Source organism: Molothrus aeneus, chromosome 3 (assembly GCF_037042795.1).
Source record: "Molothrus aeneus isolate 106 chromosome 3, BPBGC_Maene_1.0, whole genome shotgun sequence".
NCBI lineage: Eukaryota > Metazoa > Chordata > Aves > Passeriformes > Icteridae > Molothrus > Molothrus aeneus.
The window spans coordinates 108,361,296-108,383,863 of NC_089648.1; the positions used below are offsets into that span (position 1 = coordinate 108,361,296).

The window sequence follows — 22,568 nt, forward strand, 5'->3', positions numbered from 1 at the left end:
TCTGAAAAAGAAGTTTGGGGACAATGAATACTGAGAGGATGAGGGTATGGATTACTATGGAAAGATTATAAGGAGAACTGGAGAACAAAAATATATAGTTCATTTTTTCCCTTTTGGATTTTAAAAGAACCCCTAAATGCATTATTGAGGGCATCAATCACCAGGGAAGGATTAAGTTGGATATTAGGAAAAAATTATTCACTAGAAGAGTGGTTAAACACTGGAACAGGCTCCCCAGGGAAGCAGGGGACTCACCATCCCTGGAAGTGTTCAAGAAGTGAGTAGACATGGCATTCTCAATGTGGTTTACTGGCCATGATGAGAATCCATCCAAGGTTGGACTTGATGATCTTGGAAGTATCTTCCAACCTTAAGGATTCTATAATTCAAATTATTAATTTACTGCCAGTGGGTGATGCTTCCTCACTCAGGTATTCCTGTGTGGTCAGCACTCAAAACTAGTGAAATTACCTCACCTGCTTTAAGGTGAATGAAAGACCCTCTGAACTCCCAAGCAGGAATTTGAGGGGTGAAATTCATGTATTGAAGATAAGATTTTTACAGGCTGATCAGAGATGGAATATTTTTCAAGTACTTCAATACTTCATAAAGTATGCACAAAATACTTCTAAAATTTTTACAAATGCAATATTTACATTGTTAAATGCTTCCCCAATTTTTACAAAAATGAATGTGTGACAGCTTTGAGAGGATAAAGTTCATCTTACAGCCAACAAGGTAGAAAAGAGTCAGTCATTGCACATCTGCAAAAGAGCTTATCTGGACTAAAGTGTGATACAACAAATGTATTTTTATTAATGGATAGAAATCTGACATATGTAGCAGTATACAGCAGGTATAACATATGGGACAGCCCTACCTAGTATCTTTCTAAAGATTTTCAAGGAAAAATACATGAGCAGAAATGAAAATGTATGTGCCATTTTATATGAGAGGAATTTTTCCCTTAAGTCTGATAAGTAAGACTTGAAATAAGATCCTAGTATTAAAAAAAAGGTTGAAAGTTCACCCTCTTTGGCCTGTTATTCAGACATCAGCAGTAGCTTTCCATGAATGATGGATTGAGGCACTGTGTTCCTTCTGCTTGAGTTCCACTTCCCATCCATTGTCTCTCAATGGATTATCCCATGCACCAAGGCACCTCATGGAGTTCCTTCAGACACCTCAGTTTTTGTCTCTGAACTGAGCAGCTGCTGTCACCACTTCTCTGATGAAGTTAATTTCCCTTAATTTAGCTTCAGTTTTCTTCCTTTCGCTTTCACTTCTTTTAGGAGAAAGTGACTTCAGAGTCAGTGACTCGCCCCATGGAAGCTCTCTGCTGAGTCTTCTGCAGGTTGAACATAATTTCTTTCCAATCAGTTCCAAACAACTCATGTTTTTCTGGAGCTGGCATTAGTTCAGGTTATATTTCTTGACATTAACACTGCTACAATCCACTTATTACTGTTGAATAGAATAAAATCTATTATGCAATCACTTGGTTTTCATAGCTCCTACTCAGTTCCCTTATTATGTCCTTGAAACTAACTAAATCTATGACAATAAATAAATAGATCTATGACAATAATGAATTTTTTACAATTTCACTTTCTTTTCCCTTTCAATAAACATATTAACAATGAATCTTGATACTCATATTGCCTTATCAATCACTGTATTCTGTGCTTTGACATAAGAATTATTTCAACATTTTGCTTCCCGTCATAATCAAGCTTCAAAATACAGCATGCTTTCTCCTCCATCAGAGAACAGGACAGCACACTTTCTCAAAGATGTAAGCTGGGATACTCTGGTGAAAGTTTGTTCCAGTCCATATAAAAATATCAATTAATTTCCTCTTGATTACCCCTATACAGTTGAAGGATGTAACTCAGAAGTCTCACAATTAAATATATTGTCCTGTAATAATCTTGAAACCCAAAGTTTATTAAAACAGCTATATTGTTGTCAGTGACAACAAAAGATAAAATATAGATAATTTTAAAGAGCAATTTGTGGTGCCTTTTTCTGATGAACAAATATATTTGAAGGACCTAATTTATTCACCTGAGCTTGGTATAATGACTAAGTAATGTAAAATCAAACTTGTTTTCTTTTACAAAAATATACATATCTTCAGCCTTTCCTTGAAAATCTGGTGTGGCTGGGACAATACTTGGTTCTTGTTTCATTGTTTCTTAGCATTAGAAACAGAAAAGAGCATCATTAGGACAAATACTGCAGATTAATTATTTTTCTACATGGCAGCTTCAAATCTGCTGTGCTCATCACGGTGGCTGGAGTGAATTTCAGGCACTGTCTCCTCCTCTGGAACCTGCCATGAAAAACAAAGAAGAGCTCAGTTAAGGATATATAGATTTGCTTTTGCCATAAAAGAAGACTAAAGTGTGCCAAAAATGTAATTCTATTTGTATATAATATATGTCTGTTTATTAACATTGACACAGTCTGACATGAGCCATCAATTCTGGATACTGAGGGATGAACTCAGGGTTTTTCTTCATAGAAACAGGTGTTTAATTTATTGAAAAAAATGAATAAAATTTCCTTTAACTTCACATTTTATTTACAAGGAATGTATATTATATATTCTTCCCTTGCCTTTTTGGGTTTGTCCTGGCATAAAATAATAAAGTTCAGATTGCCTAAATTAAGAATATGTCATCAGTCTCTGATAAGGAAGAGGATACCTGATACAGTGAGCACATAAGAGAGAGATAAAGGGCTCCACTCAATTTGTTGTCTCTATTTCTGCTTTTTGTTCAAGGTGAGTCCAATACAAAAGGCATAATTACCTAAGAAGGCCAAAAATTATCCTGAAGGTTCGCCTGGCCTTGATAAATTGAGGTAGAGCAGGATTTTTGAATTTTGAAGAGGCAGCCTTTCTGACTCATGTGTGCAAACCACAAAGCCCAGGAGAGCGAGGTTGCAGTGACTGTACGTCCTCCAATACAATGAAAATAAAAGGAGTTGTGTCTTACCTCCCAATAAGCAGAGTCATCAAAGCAGTTCTGGTCAGATACTTGTCCCAAGAAGGGGATCTTTAGAATAGCACCTGCAGGAAAACCAGCATCAGAGGTTTAAAAAATGAAGAAAATGACCAAAGAATATCCCTCAGATGTGCCCTAGACATCCAGATAGGTTTTCTGACTGATTTCCTCATCTACAGAAATGCTCAACCATCCTGGGGACATCAGGTCAATTATTCTGAGAGGGGATGCAGATTTCTTCATACAAACATAAATAAGAGCATAAATAACAGCTTGCTTTTAATTGATCAGATTACAGACCAAAATTTTCTATTTCAGCATGATTTTCTGTTTGTTTGTTTGGAAGTATTCCCAAACACATGGAAATGTGCGACACCTCATTGAGTAGGTCTTGATCTCAGACTAGTTTCTGCTCAGAATTTGAAGTGTCTGAATCTGGAGAAGAATTCCTTCCAGAACAACACCTTTTTATTCTTATAAATATAAAACCCAGTATCTTCGGACCATGTATTCAGTGAGATATATAGAATCACAGAATCATAGAAACATTTAGGTTGTGAAAAACCTCCAAGATTATCAGGTCCAATCCTAGTCCAAACACCATCTTTGTCAACCAGACCAGAGCCCTGAGTGCCACATCCCCGTCACTCCTTGGACACCTTCAGGGATGGGGACTCCACCACATCCCAGAGAAGCCCCTTCCAATGCCTGACCACCCTTTCAATGAAGAAATTCTTCCTGACAAACCTGAACTTCATTTGAAGACAAAAACATTGGAGAACTGTTTTTCCATATTTGAGTTTCTGGCATTGGGACCCATTATTTCAATTTTGTATTAGTCACACAAAATTGTTGGTACATTAAGTTCTCCATGGAGAAGCCTCTAAATTCACATATATTTTTAGTCACTATAAGCATCACACTGACCTGTGAGTGCTCCTCCCACAATTGCAATTGCAAGTGTACTTCCCAGGGCAGCAGCCTGCATGGCAGGAGTAAGAGTGTGACCATTCCTGAAAAGGGTAGAAAACCAAACCATTGCCCATCAAAAAATTGCTACACTTTGAGACTGATGATCAGTCTTACAACTTGTACTTGCTGCATGCTGGACAAGGTGACTGATAGGAAAATATCCTAGAATCTTTATGGTTGGAAAAGATCTCCAAGAACATTGAGTCCCACAAATCCTGTCATTGCTGTACACAAGACAGAAGTCATTACTTAAACGTTCTTTTAGCCTACAGTTGAAAACAAGTTCTTTGAGAAGGTTATTAATGTCCTGTAAGCCATTAGAGAATACTCCCTGTTGTCAAAACAACCAGCATTTCCTCTTTTTGGAGTCTTACGAGCTAGTGGAAAAAAGCCATTTTGCCTTGATTTTTAAAAAATCTTACAAATACCAACAGTGCAATTGTAGAGTCATAATAAATGTTTTTCTATGTTTGAATGGTTCAGTGTGCTGTTTCTTTTTGATGTTTTAATTTATTTATTTTTATTTGAGCCTTTAGTCTGTAACAAGCTTGACATTTAAACAGTGTGTTAAAGGCAGGAGATCAAGAAGAACCCAAATTAAATGAGAATACAATGCCTGACATCAAATCAGTGATGCATTTCTGAAAAAAATCATAATCCAAATAAGGTAGCAAAAATAATAGGCCTTCAAAAATAAAAAAACTTTTCTCTCTTCTCTCTATAACTCACCTAGTTTCCGATTTTATCGCAGTCACTACGATGCCAGCAATACCCCCCAGAATTCCAGGTAAACCATGTAAGTTATGAACTCCACAAGTGTCTTGAATTCTCAACTTGGATGCCATCACAGGCTGAAATGAGGGGAAATAGGAAGTTTATATTGAGTTTATGGTTTTCCATGATCTCTAGATGGTATGCAAAAGAAAGAGCAGAAGTACGAGAATCAAATCATTAATAAAAGTCACCATTACCTGGATTTACTGTATCTATCCTCCCTTTGTAGCAAACCAAGGGAGCTCCAGGAAAGCCAAAGAGAAATAAAAAATGGGAGCAGAGCTGGGTCCCCAATACTTACAGTCAGAAACTGGAACCCAAGGACAGAGACAATTCCAGCAATGACCCCAATGAACATGGCAGAAAAAGGGTGGATTTCCAGGTCAGCACAGGTACCCACTGCTACACCTCCTGCCAGGGTGGCATTTTGAATGAGAACCTGCAGAGGGGACACAGAGCAAGGCAGAGGTGACACAGGGGGAGCAGTGGCTTGTTTTAGGGCTGAGTGCCTCTGAGGGCTCTCTTGCACGTTCTGGGCTCAGACAAATAACTGCAGCTGCTGGAAAGGAGTGGATGAACACTGAGCTGGATTTTAGGGCAAGGGGACAGAAGCTGATTTGGTTTTGTCTGTTGTGGCATGTCACAGACATATTTTATGAAAAATCCTTTTGCTAGGATTTTTCTCCTGAGAAGCTGAGAGGCCTCAGAAACAAAATGTAAACAATAATTTTCTGCTGCTGTGGAATGCGACAGGTGGATCTTTGATTGGTCTCATGTGGTTGTTTTTAATTAATGGCCAATCACAGTCCAGTTGTCTTGGACTGTCTGGTCAGTCACAAGATTTTATTATCATTCCATTCCTTTCCTTGCTAGCCTTCTGGTGAAATCCTTTCTTCTATTCTTTTAGTATCGTTTTACTATATCATTTTCTTTTAATATAATATATATCATAAAATAATAAATCAGCCTTCTGAAACATGGAGTCAAGATTCTCGTCTCTTCTCTCGTCCTGGGACCCCTGTGAACACCACCACAGTGGAGATGCACTGAGATTTCCAGAGAATGGCTCATTTCCTTGAGAGACCTATTTTAGCTGTTGTAATAAGGAAACTCAAGTAGGAACTCTGGAATAAGATTTGAAAATCCACCTGAACACTGGACTAATGTCTCTATGGTCCAGCAGGTTCTGTGAACGAGAGAGAATCATCACAGAATTATTAAGGCTGGAAGAGACCTTTGAAATTAATAAATCCAACTATCAAACCAGTACAACCAACATGTTCCCAGTCCACTACACTGCTTTCCAACCCTTTCTGTGAAGAAATTTCTCCTAATATCCAGTCTAAATCTGCCCTGATGCAACTTGAGGCTCATGCTGTCATTTGGTATTTGAAGAGGAGACCAGGCCCCACCTGGTTGAACATTTCCTCCTCAGGGAGTTGTAGAGAGTGAGAAGATCCTTCCTGAGCCTCATTTTCTCTTAAGCCCCGCCAGCTCTCTCAGCCACTTCTAATTAGACTTTAAGGTTTTACAAGTAAAATATCTCTAATTGTGGCCATAGTATGAGGAAAGGCTCCAGATAGTGGACAGATAGATGGACACTGGGAATCTGCCTACTCATCCTTATTGGAGAGGGTTGACTCGATTTAAGAGGGGTTATGATGTGATTCTTACCATACTGAATTTGCCTCTTTTATCCACCAAGCTGGAGAGGGCGAATGTTACGATGGTACAGGCAGCCAAGGAGTAGTAAGTGTTGATTATGGCTGTAACCTGGGCTTCTGCAATGGCAGAGTTAAAACTGGGCCAAAAAAGCCAAAGGAACAGGGTACCTGCATGAGTAGAAGTCAAAACAAAGCAAAAGCTGTTTAGTCACAAGGGCAAGTACATCAGAGCTACAAAGAAATGAGGATGACGATTAATGAGAAACATGGAATAGCCAAAATTCTGGAAGAAATAATAGAATATGCAGAAGCTTTTCTGACACTGGCAGCTGGGATACTGACACATGGTCTCTTGTCAAGTCTTACTGGAAGGCTTTAATGACCCCTTGTAATGCCCCTCTCACTGTCAGAGCTCACCACCACTGTGAAGCCCCGGCCAGAGCAGGAGACAGGGGCAACACAATTCACATGCAAATCCTTTATCATCTATCAATACAACTGAAAGTTTTAGCTGGTGAATTGGTCTGTGAACAGTTCTCATGGGCAGATAGATATATGGTTTCTGATATTCATTACCATGACAGGCACAACTCAATCATTTTAATTATGGACAATTTCTTTGGAAGTACTGCTGAAAAGTACAAGATTTAACAGAAAGGAAGTCACCACTAATGCACAGTGAAAACATATATTTTATTTGATCTTTCCATCCTTGGAAGCAAGGAAAAACTGTAAAAATATGTGTGCCACTGTAAATATGGTGCATGCATGAGAGTAAAAGGAATTTGCCTCCAGAAATGTACTTAGGAAAAATAATGTAGCATAATAATAGGTAATCAGAAAAAAATAGGGATGGGAGAGGGATGAAGAGCTGATCAGCTTTTGATATTACTTCACTTACCAATCATGGCAAACATGTCTGAGTGATAGGTGGATTCATCATTATCATGTTTGTTTGTCAGACCAGGACGGTACAAGACGAAAGCTGCAGCCAAACCAAAATAAGCTCCAAAAGCATGGATAGTCATCGAAGCTCCAACATCTGTGGCCTGTAACAGGGACCAAAAATAATGCCAGAGACTTTATACAGCATAAAGACAGGGGTCTGATGAACGAGAAGTCTGGAGGACTTAATGGTTTAATTCTGTGGTAGAAATAAGAGCCTAGCATAAGCAAACTGGAAGTATTAAAAAGTGAAAGCATTTGTTATAAAGAGAAAACAATGATTGCTAAATAGCTGTACCTTGAATACTTTGGTAACTAGATGTTCATTGCATGCAAACATTGTGATCTCCAGAAGAGTCAGGATCAGCATCTGAATGGGACTTGTTTTCCCCAGGAGTGCTCCAAATGAAATCAAAGCAGTTGCTGTACTGAAGTCTGCATTTATCATGCTGAAGTCAAGCAAAAGAAAACAAAAACAAAAACCCAAAACACAAAAATAAAAGAAAATAAGTTTAAAAGCTGTTTTTAGCTGTTACCTAACATGCCATTAAAATTATATCATTAAAATTATAGAGCTTTAACTCTTCAGATACAAAATTATCAAGTTCATCTTCATGGATAAAAATGAAATCAAACCTTTCCAAATGGATTTGTAAGGGTCTTACCAGCTAGTGAAGGGTAAGTGTAGAAGGTTTCTTCCTGCATACACCATGTGCTTAGCTGGTTGGAATTATGATGTAAAGGCAGAAGAGAAGTGTATGGGGATATGCAGGGATGTCATGGAATCACAGAGTCATTTAGGTTGGAAAAGGTCTCTGGGACTATTGAGTCCAATCACAGAGTCATTTAGATTGGAAAAGATCTCTAAGACCATTTTACCCTGCACTGCCAAGTCCACCACTAAACCATGTCCCTCAGTGCCACATCTTCAGGTTTTTAAAAACACTTCCAGGGCTGATGACTCCACAGCTTCCCTGGGCAGCCTGTTCCAATGCCTGACCACCCTTTCTGTGAAGAGATTTTTCCTAATATCCAACCAAACCTCACTTGGTGTGATTTCTTCTTGTCACTTCAGGCTATTCCTTCTTGTCCTGTCACTCATTTGTGCAGAGGGAGCAGAGCCTGACTTCCCCCTGGTTGTCCCCTCCTGTCAGGGAGTTGTGCAGAGCCAGAAGGTCCCCCATGAGCCTCCTTTTCTCCAGGATGAGCCCCTTTCCCAGCTCTCTTGGCTGCTCCTCATCAGACCTGTGCTCCAGACTCTTCTCCAGCTCCTTTGCCCTCTGGACATGTTCCAGCCTCTCAATTTCCAGCCCTGACTGCCCCTGACTGCCACCTAGGCTTGAAAGATGACGGTGAGGTCTTTGTTCAGATGGTTTATATAATCCTGGAAGCCTTGCACACCTCTCTGTCTCTGTGCATCATCTTTGCATAAGCTGTCAGGCAGGACCAGTGTTAATGTGTTTTGGGGATTGGCAAAGGTAAATCAAACCAGAAATTGATCAAAAACTTAGAGCACAGAGAGGCACTAACCTCTGGGTCCCTCTAGAGATGCCTGCCTGTAAGCATTAGGAAGCTACTTGTATCATTCCTTCTTTCCCCTCAGTAATGTTCTGACGCTGTTAATTTCAAAAGTGTTTACAAGTTGTCTCAGAAAACAGAACTGCAGATGTGGAAAACACTCTGAGACCTTAGTAGAGGCAGGACAGGTGAAGAGGAGGGGCATTAAATGTGCTTAGAGACGTTGCCCATGAGGTCTCTAATTCTGTGATTGGTGTTCAGACCCTGCTGGAATATGATGCTCATGGACATCCTTCCTTGAGAAGTAAGAGCAAACCTTGTGAGTGCACAGACATGCTGCTCCAGCCTTTCTTCTGTGACCCCATGTGTCATGGAAAGACAGATCCCTCCATACCTGCTGGGTGCAGGATGTGCTGTGCTACTGCTGGAAATCTTCCACAGCTTCAGAGATTCAAAGCAATCTCTCTACAGGACCCACACCTCCCACACGCAAGATAAAACCTCAAATTTCTTCACAAACTTTGGCCCAGTGCACCAGGAGTGGCCCCCGCAGAGGTGAAGGGCAGAAGGATGTGGAGAGGTGCACAGTAAGGCTTAATGAAATTCAGGTTAAGTCTGACCCCATAGATGTTGTGGTTTATGGCTTCTCCTGATATCTTTAGGCAGAGAAATATCAATTTTTGTGAATTCACACATACCTTTCGATGTTAACAGAAATTTTCCCTCTTTCCATATGCCAAAATCCTTGCATCAGGATTCCCCACTGGAGACCGAAGGCGGCAATGAGCATGTTGAAACCAACACTGCTGAATCCATATTTCTTCAGAAAGGTCATCAGGAAACCAAATCCAACAAATATCATCACATGGACATCCTGAAAGTCTGAAGGGAAAACACATCTATGTAGAGACTGTGAAGAGTGACTGAGAAGGGTGAGAAAATGGGGACAAAGGCAGCTTGAGTAGACAAGAGTTCCAAACTCCAGTCATGCTTGTGATCCATTCTTCCCACTTCATCACCAGTCTGCCAGCTGGAAATGGAATGTCTGGAAAATGCCGCACCTAATTATTGATTATATTGATTCCTATATCATTATGGAAAGCCACTGGATCTCTATACTTGCAAATTTACTTGTGTCTGTCACTGTCCTCTCTTTGTGAAGCTACCTGGAACATCATCACAGATTCATGTCTTTACAGGAGAGTTTTGTTCCCCTTCCCATCAAGGTGGTCAGAGCCAGTGTGTTCTGACTAACTCCAAAATTGTACATAGTATTTGTTTGGGTGAGTGCTAGGTGTCCCAGTGCAAAGGAATCCTTGGAATCCCTAAAAATTACTGTCAGAGACATTGATCTTTTTACATGGATAAAAAAATGTTAATTTTAAGACTAAGTTTAAATTTAAAAATTAATATAGGTAATCAACACACCATTAGTCTTCCTTCAAATATTTGGTTGCTTTTTGAAATATGAGTTTTGTTAAAATATGGTTAGTTATTTTTCTACTTTATAAAGTTATTACTTAAATTTTGTTCTTTATGCTTTTACTACAAACTGAGCTTATCACCACAACGTGGATACTTTATATTTTAAAATGTTTTTTTACTTTAAGGCCTTATGTGATTTAATTGACTCTAAACCAGACAGGTTTGAGTCCAATTACAGGACTTTTTTTTTTTAATTGCAACTTTTTTTCTATTGCAATTTTTTGTCTGATTTCACTATTAGTAAGAACCTCCAGTGTAGATATACTGTTTTTAAAAATTTGTATTTAATTGCTCTTGCATGCCAATAAGCATGAGAAACATGAGCTGGTTAGTGTAACTTTTGGCTTGAAGTTGCAATTCCCATCACTTGAAGTATTCCTCATTTTTGCATTACCAACTTTGGCCAAAAGAGGGCCCAGAAGTATAAGAATTTAGTGGGTATTCCTAATAAACTCCTTTATATTTGCAGTGTCATATTCCAGCCCTGCCCTAGCACTGAAATAGCAGTAAGAGCTTTTACTTTGCATTTAAGAAACAGCATTGTTGGTTGGCTTGGGATTAGGTGATAAACTTTCAGGTCCTTTCCAACCCAGGCCATTCTGTGATTCTATAAAAATGCACGTGGTTCACCAACCTCTCCAGCCCTTTTGCTTCCACTTCAGGCTGGACATTTTAAAGCTATCTGGACTTATTAACACAAATGGTTTAAAGTCCTGGTTAAAACTAGGTTAATTCATGGGTGTTGAGAACAAATTCCTTCTAGTTTAGCCTGTACCTTAAACTTTAACTGTCCTTTATGCATGATTTTAAAGAGTAGGTCTGGCGTGACTTTAAATGATGAAGAAAACAGATGATTTGAACTGAACTGTTTCAGTAACTAGTTATGTTTGACAATATCTGGCACTTCTGGGAGAGAGGAAAATAAAGATTGGGAAAAACACTCCAGCAGATCCTGGACAAAGACACTGCACAGAATTCTGCAAGGCTGGCCAAGAGCAGCACATTACCTCCCCTGCAAGGTGGTCAGTCTCAACACAAAGATGCTTGTGACATACTCTAGAACTGATCTGGCTTGGCCTAGAGTTGTAAACCATAGAACCCTGAACAAGAGGCATGCATAAGTTTTCCTAAGCCAGGAGTCATGGATGCTCACAGGACAATGCAAATAGGATGCCAACATGAAAGAAATCCTCTTGCAGTGCTCTAAGAACCATCACACCCCTTTGTTCTCCCATTCCAGTGGCACAAAACACCTGAAATTGTCCATCCAGTTTTCCATGCCAGTTTTTGTACCAGCCAGAAATAGATAAAGTGCAAAGCTATGCTTTGGGAATGATCTCAGCTTAGCCCACCTTACCTGAGTGCAAAGCTATGCTGATCCTCCACTATTATTTTTAGTTTTCTTCTGTCCAAAACCACTGAAACAGCTTGAATTCATGGTGCTGAGGTGTCTAAGGCATTCAAAGTCAGGCCTTGCACTGTAGTCCTGAGAATATAAATTACCTCCTGTACAAAAGAACTAAATCTCTAAGATACAGATGGGATAACATCCTAAGGCATAGCATGGGAAGCAGTTTGAACCCATCATTTAGGGACTCAAGGGAAGTCCTGGCTCAAGATACTTCCTAATACACCTATACAACCATAGCATTAAATTTCTGCCAAGTCCTCAGGCAAACTGTATTTTTGTTTGCACTTTATACAGGTAAATTTGAGAGTAAGAGGTCCTAGAAGTGAAAATATAGGTATTGTGAAAATCTACTTTTTTTCCCAGTCTTTATTGGAGATGACCTCTGTGAGGCCAATATCTAAAAATTCAATATGACATCAGTGGTGTTTGCTTGGTTTATGTATCTAGTGGTAATCTGAACAACCTGGCCAAAAGAAATATATGTTCTTCTCTCCTAAAACACTATTCCCACCTTAGAGTAGTCTCTTATCCATGCTATTCCTAAAGCCAGGAGGTCAAGGTGCCAGTTTGCAGGAGCCCAAACCATTCCAGAAGGCTGCTCACAGGTCAATGGTGTGGGCAGCCAAGGGACAAGCGTGCAGGAATAACACAGTCTTACACTGTCTGTGCAGGGAGACGTGGGAGACAGCAGGAAACTCCTCCCACACTTTTTAGACACTGATATTAATGAAGAAATAAGCATAGGTGATCTCTAACTGGGTAGGTTACATTTGAAGATCTGTATTGTAGTGTTAGTACCATTACCTGTGCTGTCAAACTATTCATGTGGGTTTTGGCATAACTTTTACCTAGGCCAGCAATCACCTCCTGGGTGACAGTGGACCAAGAGTAATTCCCAATACACTGTCTAAACTTAATTTAGGAACTTGGATAGTTCAATACAATTGGGATAGTTTAATATTACTCCAGCTAAGAGAGATTCATTTGTTCGGCATGGACAAGGCTCTGAGGAGACCTTAAAGTACCTTCTAGTACTTAAAGGGGCTTATGAAAAAGTGGGAGAGTGGCTTCTTAAATGGGCAGGTAAAGATAAGACTAGAGGAAACAGTTTTAAATTAAAAGAGGAGAGAATTACATTGTGTATTAGGAAGAAATTCTTCCCTGTGAGGGTGGGGAGGCCCTGGTAGAGAGTTCCCAGGGAAGCTGTGGCTGCCCCATCCCTGGAAGTGTCCAAGGCCAAGTTGGATGGAGCTTGGAGCAACCTGGGATAGTGGAAAGTGTCCCTACCGGTGGGGGGTTGGAATGAAGTGATTTTTAAGATCCCTTCCAACCCAAACTTTCCTTTGGCTCTATGAACATCATTGACATGGCCAAACTCTCATGGAGAGTGGGCTCTGGCACAGGCCAAGGTGCCATAGCTCAGGGATACTGCCACACCTCAGTGGGGGTAAACTAAGTGTGAGTAATGAGCTCCTGATGTCCATCAGCAGACTTGCATCTGGACCTGAATAATGCCCTCATTTGCTGTTCTCTGACCCAGGCAATGCTCTCTGTGAGAATACACAACACACGATTACTCCAACCTGATTTCACATGCCCCTGTAACAGCCACTGAAAGGACAGTTAGGATGAGAGAAAAAGAGGGTTCAAAATTACAAAATTACATGCAAAGTTACACAGGTGCTACCTGCAGGCAGGGAGTTCTGTACTCTATGGTCCTCATCAAGCACATTGCAATTGGGGCTGCAAGTCAGTGAGGCCTCAGAGACAAAAAACTGAACAACAAACCTTTAATACCACCAGGAAAACACAGTTTGCAGCTCTCTTTGCTTTCTAATAATTCACAATAGTCTTATCTTTGCATGAGAGATGTGAGTAACTTTCTCAGGGCAGGAGCTTTTTCTGATCTTCACCAAGTATTTTCAGAGCAACAAATCAACAGAAACATTCTCAGGCTAAACCATTGCTCCCTAATGGAGCCACTGCTTCGGAAGATGGCAGGGGCTTATCCACCTTGTCACCAAAACTATGGCCCTTTTTGGAGTCCAGGTTTCACAAACATTTTATAGCAGTTATGCATATGCAGCTCAATTTCCATTTCTCATAAGACACCTTTTCCAAACCTGGATGGTTGCAATGAAACATTCTATTAATTTTAATTATTTAATACATTAATAATGATAGAAGGTCTGGCAAGAAACACCTCCATCTGTCTCTGGAAAATGCCGGACTCTTTCAAAGCAATACACAGTTCTCCAAGTCTTAACCTGCTGTGCAAACACCAGAACTATTTCTCAGGTTCTTCTCTCCCAGAAAAGTAAACTTCTCAGCAGTGAGGTGCTTGCAGAATTTTGTATCTGCTCAATTGGATTTGTCTTTGAAGCCTGCTGCTTTCACACCTCAGAAAAATGTGCTTGCCCCAAAACACAACTTTCTTTTCCAGCTTTGTCAGTAGGTCTCATAAGTTATTCAGAAATCTTGCTAAGGATCAGTTTAAAGAAATTTCAGCTTCTATAGATCTTAGACAGAAATACTTACGTGGGTATAACATTCTAGAAGGATCTGAGTCATAATCCACAAATATCCCATACAAAATGATGACAATCACTTCCAGAAGAAGCGCCAGGATCGAGAACTTGAACTTCATGTTGGTGTCAAAGTCTGGAGGCATTGCTGGAGAGCAGGTGGCTGTGAGAGCTTGATAATGAGTGTTTGCCTTCAGAGGAGCTGGCTAATTCCGTGGATCTGGGTGATATAGTAAAAAAAAAAAAGAAACAGAGACGTGAGCACACCGTCCCACCCACTATGGGAGGGAAAAAGTATGGGTCAATATAGTGATTTCGATTTCCCAGGGTGCTTCTGCGTCTGAAATGCTGGCTTGTATGTGGGTTTTTTTCCAGTTTGTAATACAAACCAGCTCATTCAGCCACAGACATACTTCTCACTGCCTATATGCATTTTAAAAAGGAAATAGCCTTTAAGAAAATCTCACAGAGCCTGGTTTGCTGCACACAGTAAGGAGCAGTGACTTTCAAGTGTGTTGCATGTAGTCAATAATATTTTCAAGTTGTAGCTCTTCTTCCAAAAAGTAAATAATTTTGCATTGCAAATAAAACATGGAAAATCAACTCTCTTCATATAGGCTGTGATAAGCAAAGAGAATTTCTTTCAACAATGAGTACTTCATTGCACTTATTTTGCAGTGAAGTACTCATTCTCAGAGCACAAGTTCTCATTGTAAAGTTTTATTTAAAAAGGAAATTATTGTACTTATTTAAATGTAAAAAGGACATTCATAGCTCTTAAAAAGGAAAGCTGCAATTACTGAATAGTGGAATTTGAAGAGAGCAACTCTGTTTTTCATTTTAATGATTGCTTTTTTTTTAACATTCCCCTTAGCTAAGACAATGGAAATAGGTCAGAGACCAAATCTATTACATGGTTTAAAAAGCTTAGTTTGTAAACTTTCTCACAAATGGAGGAGAAAATAGTTTACTGTTGAATGATCTTTTGCTCTTGAGAGTCTAATTGCTTCTCTAATATAGAGTTAGACCATTATCCAAACGAAGTTCAAAGCTCTCACAGCTTTTTCTCCTTGAAAATGAGTCTTCGCATTTGGAAGGGAAACCAAAGTATTTAGCAGGAAAACTCTTGTCTATCACATAATCAAGGCTGCAAGTGGCAAAGCTAAAATAAGCACATATGTGTTTTTTCCTTCATAGCAACTGTATTTCATCAGAGCAGCTCAAAGAGAGGAAACAGAGCTTTGTTAAAAAGTGATCATTCATCCTTGTTGCATCACAGGATAGGACACACAGCCAGCTTTGATTGTGAGGACCTGTGAGCTCCTACACTTGCTCAGAAGATGATTAAAAATGGACAAACTCATGAGCAAAGTTGATTGATTTTTTTTTACTCATAGCTGAGCCACGAATATCCTGTATATTCATTGCATAGAGGTTTTCCTAGTGAAGATCTCACACGACATACAAGCAATCCTTATTGTACACTAAGATGTTTTAGGGGTGCAGAAAAGTTTCCTTGCTGAAATCTTATCAGGAGAAGAGCCTTTTAATAGTGTTTAGATTTTAAAATGGGTCAAGTCCATTCAATCAGGACTTTTTCTGAGGTTATTATTTTATGTCTTTATGTCTCAGGCAGGTATGTACACACACAGAGGCACACAATCTGTATTGGAAGAGTGTTTATCCATGTCTTTTTCCTTTTTCCTTGGTCAGGAAGAATAACTTAGCTATTTTCCCAGTGAGGTCCAGCAGCCACAGTATCCCTATTTGTGTGTAGGCCCCTAGACACGTACAGGTGATTTACACACAAAGAGGGATACTGAAGAAATTATTTTCCAGTATTTAGGCACTCTAATATTTGTTCTTCTAAATAAATGAAACATTTCATTCTTACCAGTAACAAGGCTGAATCTGTCACAAATTATCTTCAGGTATTGCCAGCTTTAAGCTAAAAGGGCTGACAACACAAACTTCCAGAAAGAAAATGCTTTATCCAAGGTTTGGAGCTGGACTATTTTCCTCACTGGACCTTTTGGGTAAACCCAGTTTGGCCTGAATTACTGTCTCAGTTTTTTGTTTGTTGAGAATTGTGAATATCCATACCCTGGTTACACACACACCCAGCCACAGCATCTGTGAAGAGTACAGAATGTCTGTCCTGTTAAATCATGAAAACAAGATCTGGATCTTTCAGCCCTACATCACAGTGGAAACTTTGTACATAGGAGGTCCTACATTTGGGTCTGATGTATTTCCAGCAGAATCAACTGCCATGTCATTCCCATTTTTTTTCCTGAGGTCATTCCCATTTTTTTTCCTGATTGCCTTGTTTCTGACACAGCCTTTCCAGGTGAGGGGGAACAGCCACTTTCAACATCTGCTTTCAAATGCCTTTGTGTGTCCATCCAGCTGCTGCATAGGGCAATCAAAATACATACAACTTGAACTGTTCCTCTTTAGGAAATTCCCTTATGTCTCCTTATTTGATTTATCCCAATCCTGGTGGCTATTAATGCAAAGGAGTGAGGGTGTTTGACAAATATTGTTGTACTCCTTTATCTACTAAATAGCTTCACAAATTTGTCATTTAAATAGCTGTTGGATTTTTTTTAATGAAGCTTTCCATCTAAATAGGGTGTTGGTGACATATCACAAACTTTATGAAAATAAATGTGAACAGTTATGGCAGAGTTTTGAGCTTCTGAAATGATAAAAGTAAGAAATAAAGGGATTCCTTGGGCATTATCTGACTTAAAGAATGAGAAAGAATGTTCATTTAATAATCTTCTTACAGAATGTCCTCAAGCATCATTAGGAGTGGCATTCGGCTGACCAGACACACTCTGCATTTCTGTGCCTGATCTAACCTGCAGTGTTTTCCTTTTAAATCATGGACTCATGGGATCATTAAAGTTGGAAAAGACCTCTGAGACTGTGAAGTCCTACCATTAACCCAGCACTGGCAGGTTCACCACTAGACCAGCACCACCAACTATACTCCCTCAGCACCATATCTGCATATTTATTTTGCAGAAGAAATAGAAACTTCCAAGAGCAATTGCTTTCATGGTAAAGGAAGTTCCCTTAAATACAAGGCTAAAGAGGCCAGGTGAATGAAAGTGCCCTTTTTGGTCATGTTTGTTGGCTGACACAGTTTAAATTAGGGCCAGGATGTCTCCTAGAAGAGGCTGATATTATTTAAGACTCTGAGCTCAGTTCACTGAAGTCTGAGCTACAAGGATTCCTCAGTCAATGTGAATTTACAAAGCATGACTTGGGTGCACATTAATCTTCAGTTTTCTTCCTTGGTGTGTGCTCTTCTTGTAGCCACAGCTGTGGAGACCAGGGAGGTGGAATAAGGTGCATATTGCCTCCGCACTGGGACAGAAATATTTCTTAGATCTCCTGAACTTTGAGCTAAATTTTCTTGAGAACATTGACATTTATCCCATTTCTGCAGTGTTGTGGAAGAAACATTTGTTTCATTAAACATTAGCATCAATTCTTCGAGTCAGCAACCCATGTCTCTCCTCAAGTTGAAAGCTCATCCATGAAAATGCAGTTTGTCCATGCAGTCCTTAAATAGCCTCCTTCACATTAAAGACAGAAGCAATATTCAGTGGATTTTCGCACTCCTTAGGTAGCAACAATAAGAATCACAGAATGGGTCAGGTTGGAAGGGACCACAGTGGCTCATCTGGTCCCTCCTCCCTGCTCAAGCGGGGTCATCCCAGAGCACAGGGCACAGGATTGTGTCCAGACAGTTCTGGAATATCCCCAGTGAGGGAGACTCCACATCCTCTCTGGGCAATCCATTCCAGGTCTTGGCCACTGCACAGGAAGGAGTTCTGACTCCTGTTCCTGTGGAACTTTCTGTGCATCAGTTTCTGCCCATTGCCCCTCTGTCTTGACTGGATCCATATCACCCCCACCAGTCTCAGCTGATTTCTTGTAAATGTGAGTTGATATTGCAGTGTCTCTTTCTAAAATAAATGTGAGGTTTTTTTCCATTTGAAATCTCACAGATGTTTTTCTCTAAGACCTTGCTTGATTACTAGACCATATTTTTAATCTTTCCAGAACATAAAGAACATCAATAGAAGGTAATACTAGAAGGAATGATATTTTTTTTCTTTCCTCTAAATAAAATAGGCCAGATAATTACATCCAGTTAGGCTGTGTTCAGCTAAATCATGATTCGTTGAAGAGGAGCATGTTTCACTTAAAAACTTCACTCTTTCATTTCTGCTTTTATTGCATGAGTGTTGCAAAACAGGGGTTAGATGCTGAAACAGAAACTTTTGGTGGAGGTGTATCCCAAAGCAAGAAAGCTGTTTACTGGAGATAACAGGGTTCTGCTCCCTCCTACAAGGGCCAGTGGGCCTGTCTGAACTGCTCTTGTGATAAAAAGGAACCTCAGCTAAGATGGATGCTTTGCAGAACACCCAGGAGCTCTACCTATTATTTTATGAAAGCAAGAAGAAATAATAAGATGTCTGTGTTTCAGTCTCAGATGGTGTGAGTGGTGAATCATGTATTTTTATTGACTTTTCTTATGTTAATGAGTTTCTCTCGCTCCCCATCAGTCCTCTGTGCTTACTTGTAAGCGGACATTTGATGTGGCTGTTGCTGCCCATGTGAAATCACTCACAGAGTCTGGTTCTAAAGGCAAGCAGGTATTAAGGTTCTGAAAAAGCACAAGGAGATGACTTCAGACATGGCAGGCAATCATCTCAGTTGTCTTTCCTTACAGAAGACTGTCTGCCTCCAGGTTTCAAAATCTTCTCCACAGCTGTGAGTACACCTGGATTTGTGTTCACTCTTTGCATCACATCAGAAGAGCACTAGGAAAGGACACGTGTAAAGAAGGTTGTCACCCTTGAGCCAGAAATGACACAAATTCATTCAAAGGCTGGTTTGCAGGAGAAGAATGTTCAACACAAAAAATCCTCTCTTTTAGCGATTCAACACATTCTACTTGATTGGCTAACAAAAACATCTTTCTCACAAACAGTCCTTGAGAATAGTAGAAAAACAGAGTAGGAAAACACCACCTGCAGGTTGTTTATACTAACAAGCTATCATCGTTTTTCTACAACTCCCTAAAAGGTTTCACAAGTCCTCTGTGAGAAAATGAAGCCTGCTTTCTCTTTTTCTGAGCTGCTGCATCCACAGAAGGTGAAGAGAACTGCAATGAGTCTTGGATATTAGGAAGAAATTCTTCCTTCTGAGGATGGTGAGGCCCTGGCACAGGTTGCCCAGAGAAGTTGTGGCTGCCACATCCCTGGAAGTGTCCAAGGCCAGGCTGGACAGGGCTTGGAGCGACCTGGGATAGTGGAAGGTGTCCCTGCCCATGGGAAGGCATTGGAAATGGATGTTATTTTAGGTCCCTCCCAATCCGCACCATTCTGTGATTCTATGATTCCATAAGTCTTTTGTTCCTCAGGGACCTTTCATGATGCATTCCTTACTTAAATCAGCAGGCACAAACACAGGTCAATCTGAGCAATCCCAGAAAACCTCCTGCTCAGTGTGGCTCTTCCATCATTTGTACAACCACCAGCCTCTGGAGGCTGAGCTGGGATGTTCTCAGTGGTACGGCATCAGGGTGTGGTTTAGTGGTAGCATGAAATAGTTGATCCACACAAAAATCTGTCAAGCCAGAGAGAGACAGTAAATACAAAATTTCTATGACTCAGTGAGTGCTGTAAACTCTGAGCCACAGCACAAGTTAAACCCCAACATGAACTGTGCCTTTTGTCCATGTGTTTACACTGACCCACAAATTATGATAATTTTGACCTTGGCACCAGTTGCAAATGTGGGTAGAACAATTAGTACATAACAAATTCCTATAAGAAACTCCCATATTGTTTGTTTTTCCTGTGTACAACTAACATCTCCTCCAGCTGGCTGAGGAGGTTAGGCAAGTGGGGACTTCTTTGTTTGCAGCTTGAATGCTGACCTGATGGAAGACATGATTTGTCACCTTAATAATTAATTTACATGCCTGTTTTTTAATTGTCAGGAAGTAGGTACTAAATCACTGAATATCCCAAAGTAGTCCTCTGCTATTGAGCTGTCAAGGTGAATTTATTATTTCCTCACAACGGGCCAAGGACAAATTCAATGAACAACTACAACTTAACTTACTATCTAAAATACAACACCCCTTCCGGGACAAGCCAACACAGGAGGTACTACAATGAATTGGGAGCAAATAAATATGAGTATGGAGGGAAAAATTACCTCAGTGGAAAAATCCAGTCTCTGAAATGTTCATACCAAGCTGTGAGAGGCACAGGTTTTTGTGCTATAGCTCATTAGATGCTACATTCTCCTTAGAAAACTCTCATTTACCTCTAAAACATGCAGAGAGTGTTAAATAACTCATATAAAGCTGGATAAAAATCTTTATACTGGTTTGCACAACTGATCTGTCTAGATCTGCAATGACTCTAGTGCAAGGCTACTGGAATAACCTGAGATCCAAAGATTTAGGCTTGGTTTATGACACATTATGGTTAATATTATGTCAAAATGGTCTGGATTGGTTTTCTGTTTCCAATGAACCCATCCTTATATTTATTGATTACAGAAAAGATGGTCCAAGGCTTATCCAGGAGTCTTGTCAAAAAGCAAGACTAGAGACAGATTGAGCCAAAATGGTGCTCCTGGGCCAAGGGCAGGTGGTGGGAGAGGCTTCAAGGAGGCTAAAACCTCCTCAGTGCTCGTTATTAAATACTAGACTTGGACGATTGTTGATATTTCTGGCTTTTTTTACCTGTCCAGCAAATTTCCACATCTTTGGGTGGTTTCTCCCTTATCACAAGGTTTGTCTCCCTGCCTTCACACTCTACATCTCATTTTCATTTCACCTTTCCTCTCCAGGTTCTTTACAAATTTCTTTTCCTTTGCCATTTTTCTCCTTTCCCATTTATAAACTGAGTTCCTCATGAACACTGAGCCACTGTTATCTGTGGAAGAAGCATGATTACTGCTTCCAACACCTAATTTATTATGACTGACATTTTCTACCTCTTCAATCACCCAGCATTTGTCTCTTCAGCAGCATGGAATTTTTAGGTCATTGAGAACTTTTCCTGTAATTGTAGGTAGGTTACCACATAGTACCTTCAAGAAATATTTTGCTTTCTATTTGTAAAATTTTTATGTCCTTCTTCATTCAAGTGGAAGGCTGCTGTTGACCTTTCCAGTTTTAATGCTTAGAAATTGACTTCACTAAATTTGACTTCACTACAATTCTTAATGAATTATATATACACACACACACATATATGTATATATATCTTGGTTTTGTGTAGAAAATAAAAAAATGCAAGATGTTGAGAAATATCTCCTGCCATAAGAAATAGTGGCACCTGCACAGGAGCCACTCCTAGAAAGAAACCATCAACTTAAAGAGTCTCTTTTAGGAGGTATTTTCTCGTATGTTGTTGGGCAAGCGTGGAAAATCACCTCCATCATCTGACTGGAGTTGCACAGCCATATTTACAGAAGAGGTGAATACATTCTTGTGCTGAATTTACAGAAATTCTGTAATTTCTGTGCTTCAGAAGCAGTAGTGCTCAGAAAATGTCCCTGACTTCTCAGTGTGTCAGTCCTCTGCAAAAATCACAAGGGTTACAGTTCCATTTTTGCCAAAATAAGCCTCTTATGACCCTTCAGCAATCACTTTGTGGGAAACTTATCATATGTGCTTGCATAAAGAATGCTGTCACTAAATAAAAAATAACACACTTAATATAAGATAACACTTTTTTATCTTTAGTGTAGTTTTCTGGAATTTGTTTACATTGGAAAAAGACTTTTTAAAGAAGGTAGGTAAATGGTTTTGAATTCCCTAAAAAAACCCTGATGGCTTAAAGTCAGTGCTTGAAATAAAAAATCTTCTGGTTCATTCAACAAAATAAATAAAAGCCATAATTGGACTTTAGTGTGGCACACAGGGCTTTTGTCTTTTACTTTCAGCACTTCATGGAGCAGTGGGAAAAGAGAAGAAAACAGAGGAGTGTTAATGATCCAATGAAAAATATAATTTGATTTCAAATGGTCATTTCTGTGGAGAAAAACCCAAGCATCTGATGATAATGATTTTTAAAAGTAATTTCCAGTTACATGTGTCAAGCCTTGGGCTCTCCATCAGTGACTGAATGAATATTTAACATGGCCCTTTTCCATGCCAGCTTGCTACCTCAAATTTTCCTAAAATTTGCCTTTCTTCCAGCGTTGTCATTGATGC

The 22,568-nt window shown here is 39.7% G+C and overlaps 1 protein-coding gene across 1 annotated transcript; it reads right to left on the reverse strand.

Annotated features, from left to right (window-relative positions):
• Window positions 1-791: 791 nt before the first annotated feature.
• On the reverse strand, window positions 792-14,451 carry RHAG (Rh associated glycoprotein). The gene is made up of 10 exons (XM_066545936.1): window positions 14,319-14,451; window positions 9,583-9,766; window positions 7,665-7,815; window positions 7,323-7,470; window positions 6,432-6,589; window positions 5,059-5,196; window positions 4,713-4,834; window positions 3,939-4,024; window positions 3,003-3,076; window positions 792-2,335 (listed from the first exon to the last, which is right to left on the reverse strand). Exons 1-10 carry the CDS (start codon window positions 14,449-14,451, stop codon window positions 2,258-2,260), a joined length of 1,272 nt encoding a protein of 423 aa, XP_066402033.1. The 3' UTR covers window positions 792-2,257.
• Between the last annotated feature and the right edge of the window lie 8,117 nt (window positions 14,452-22,568).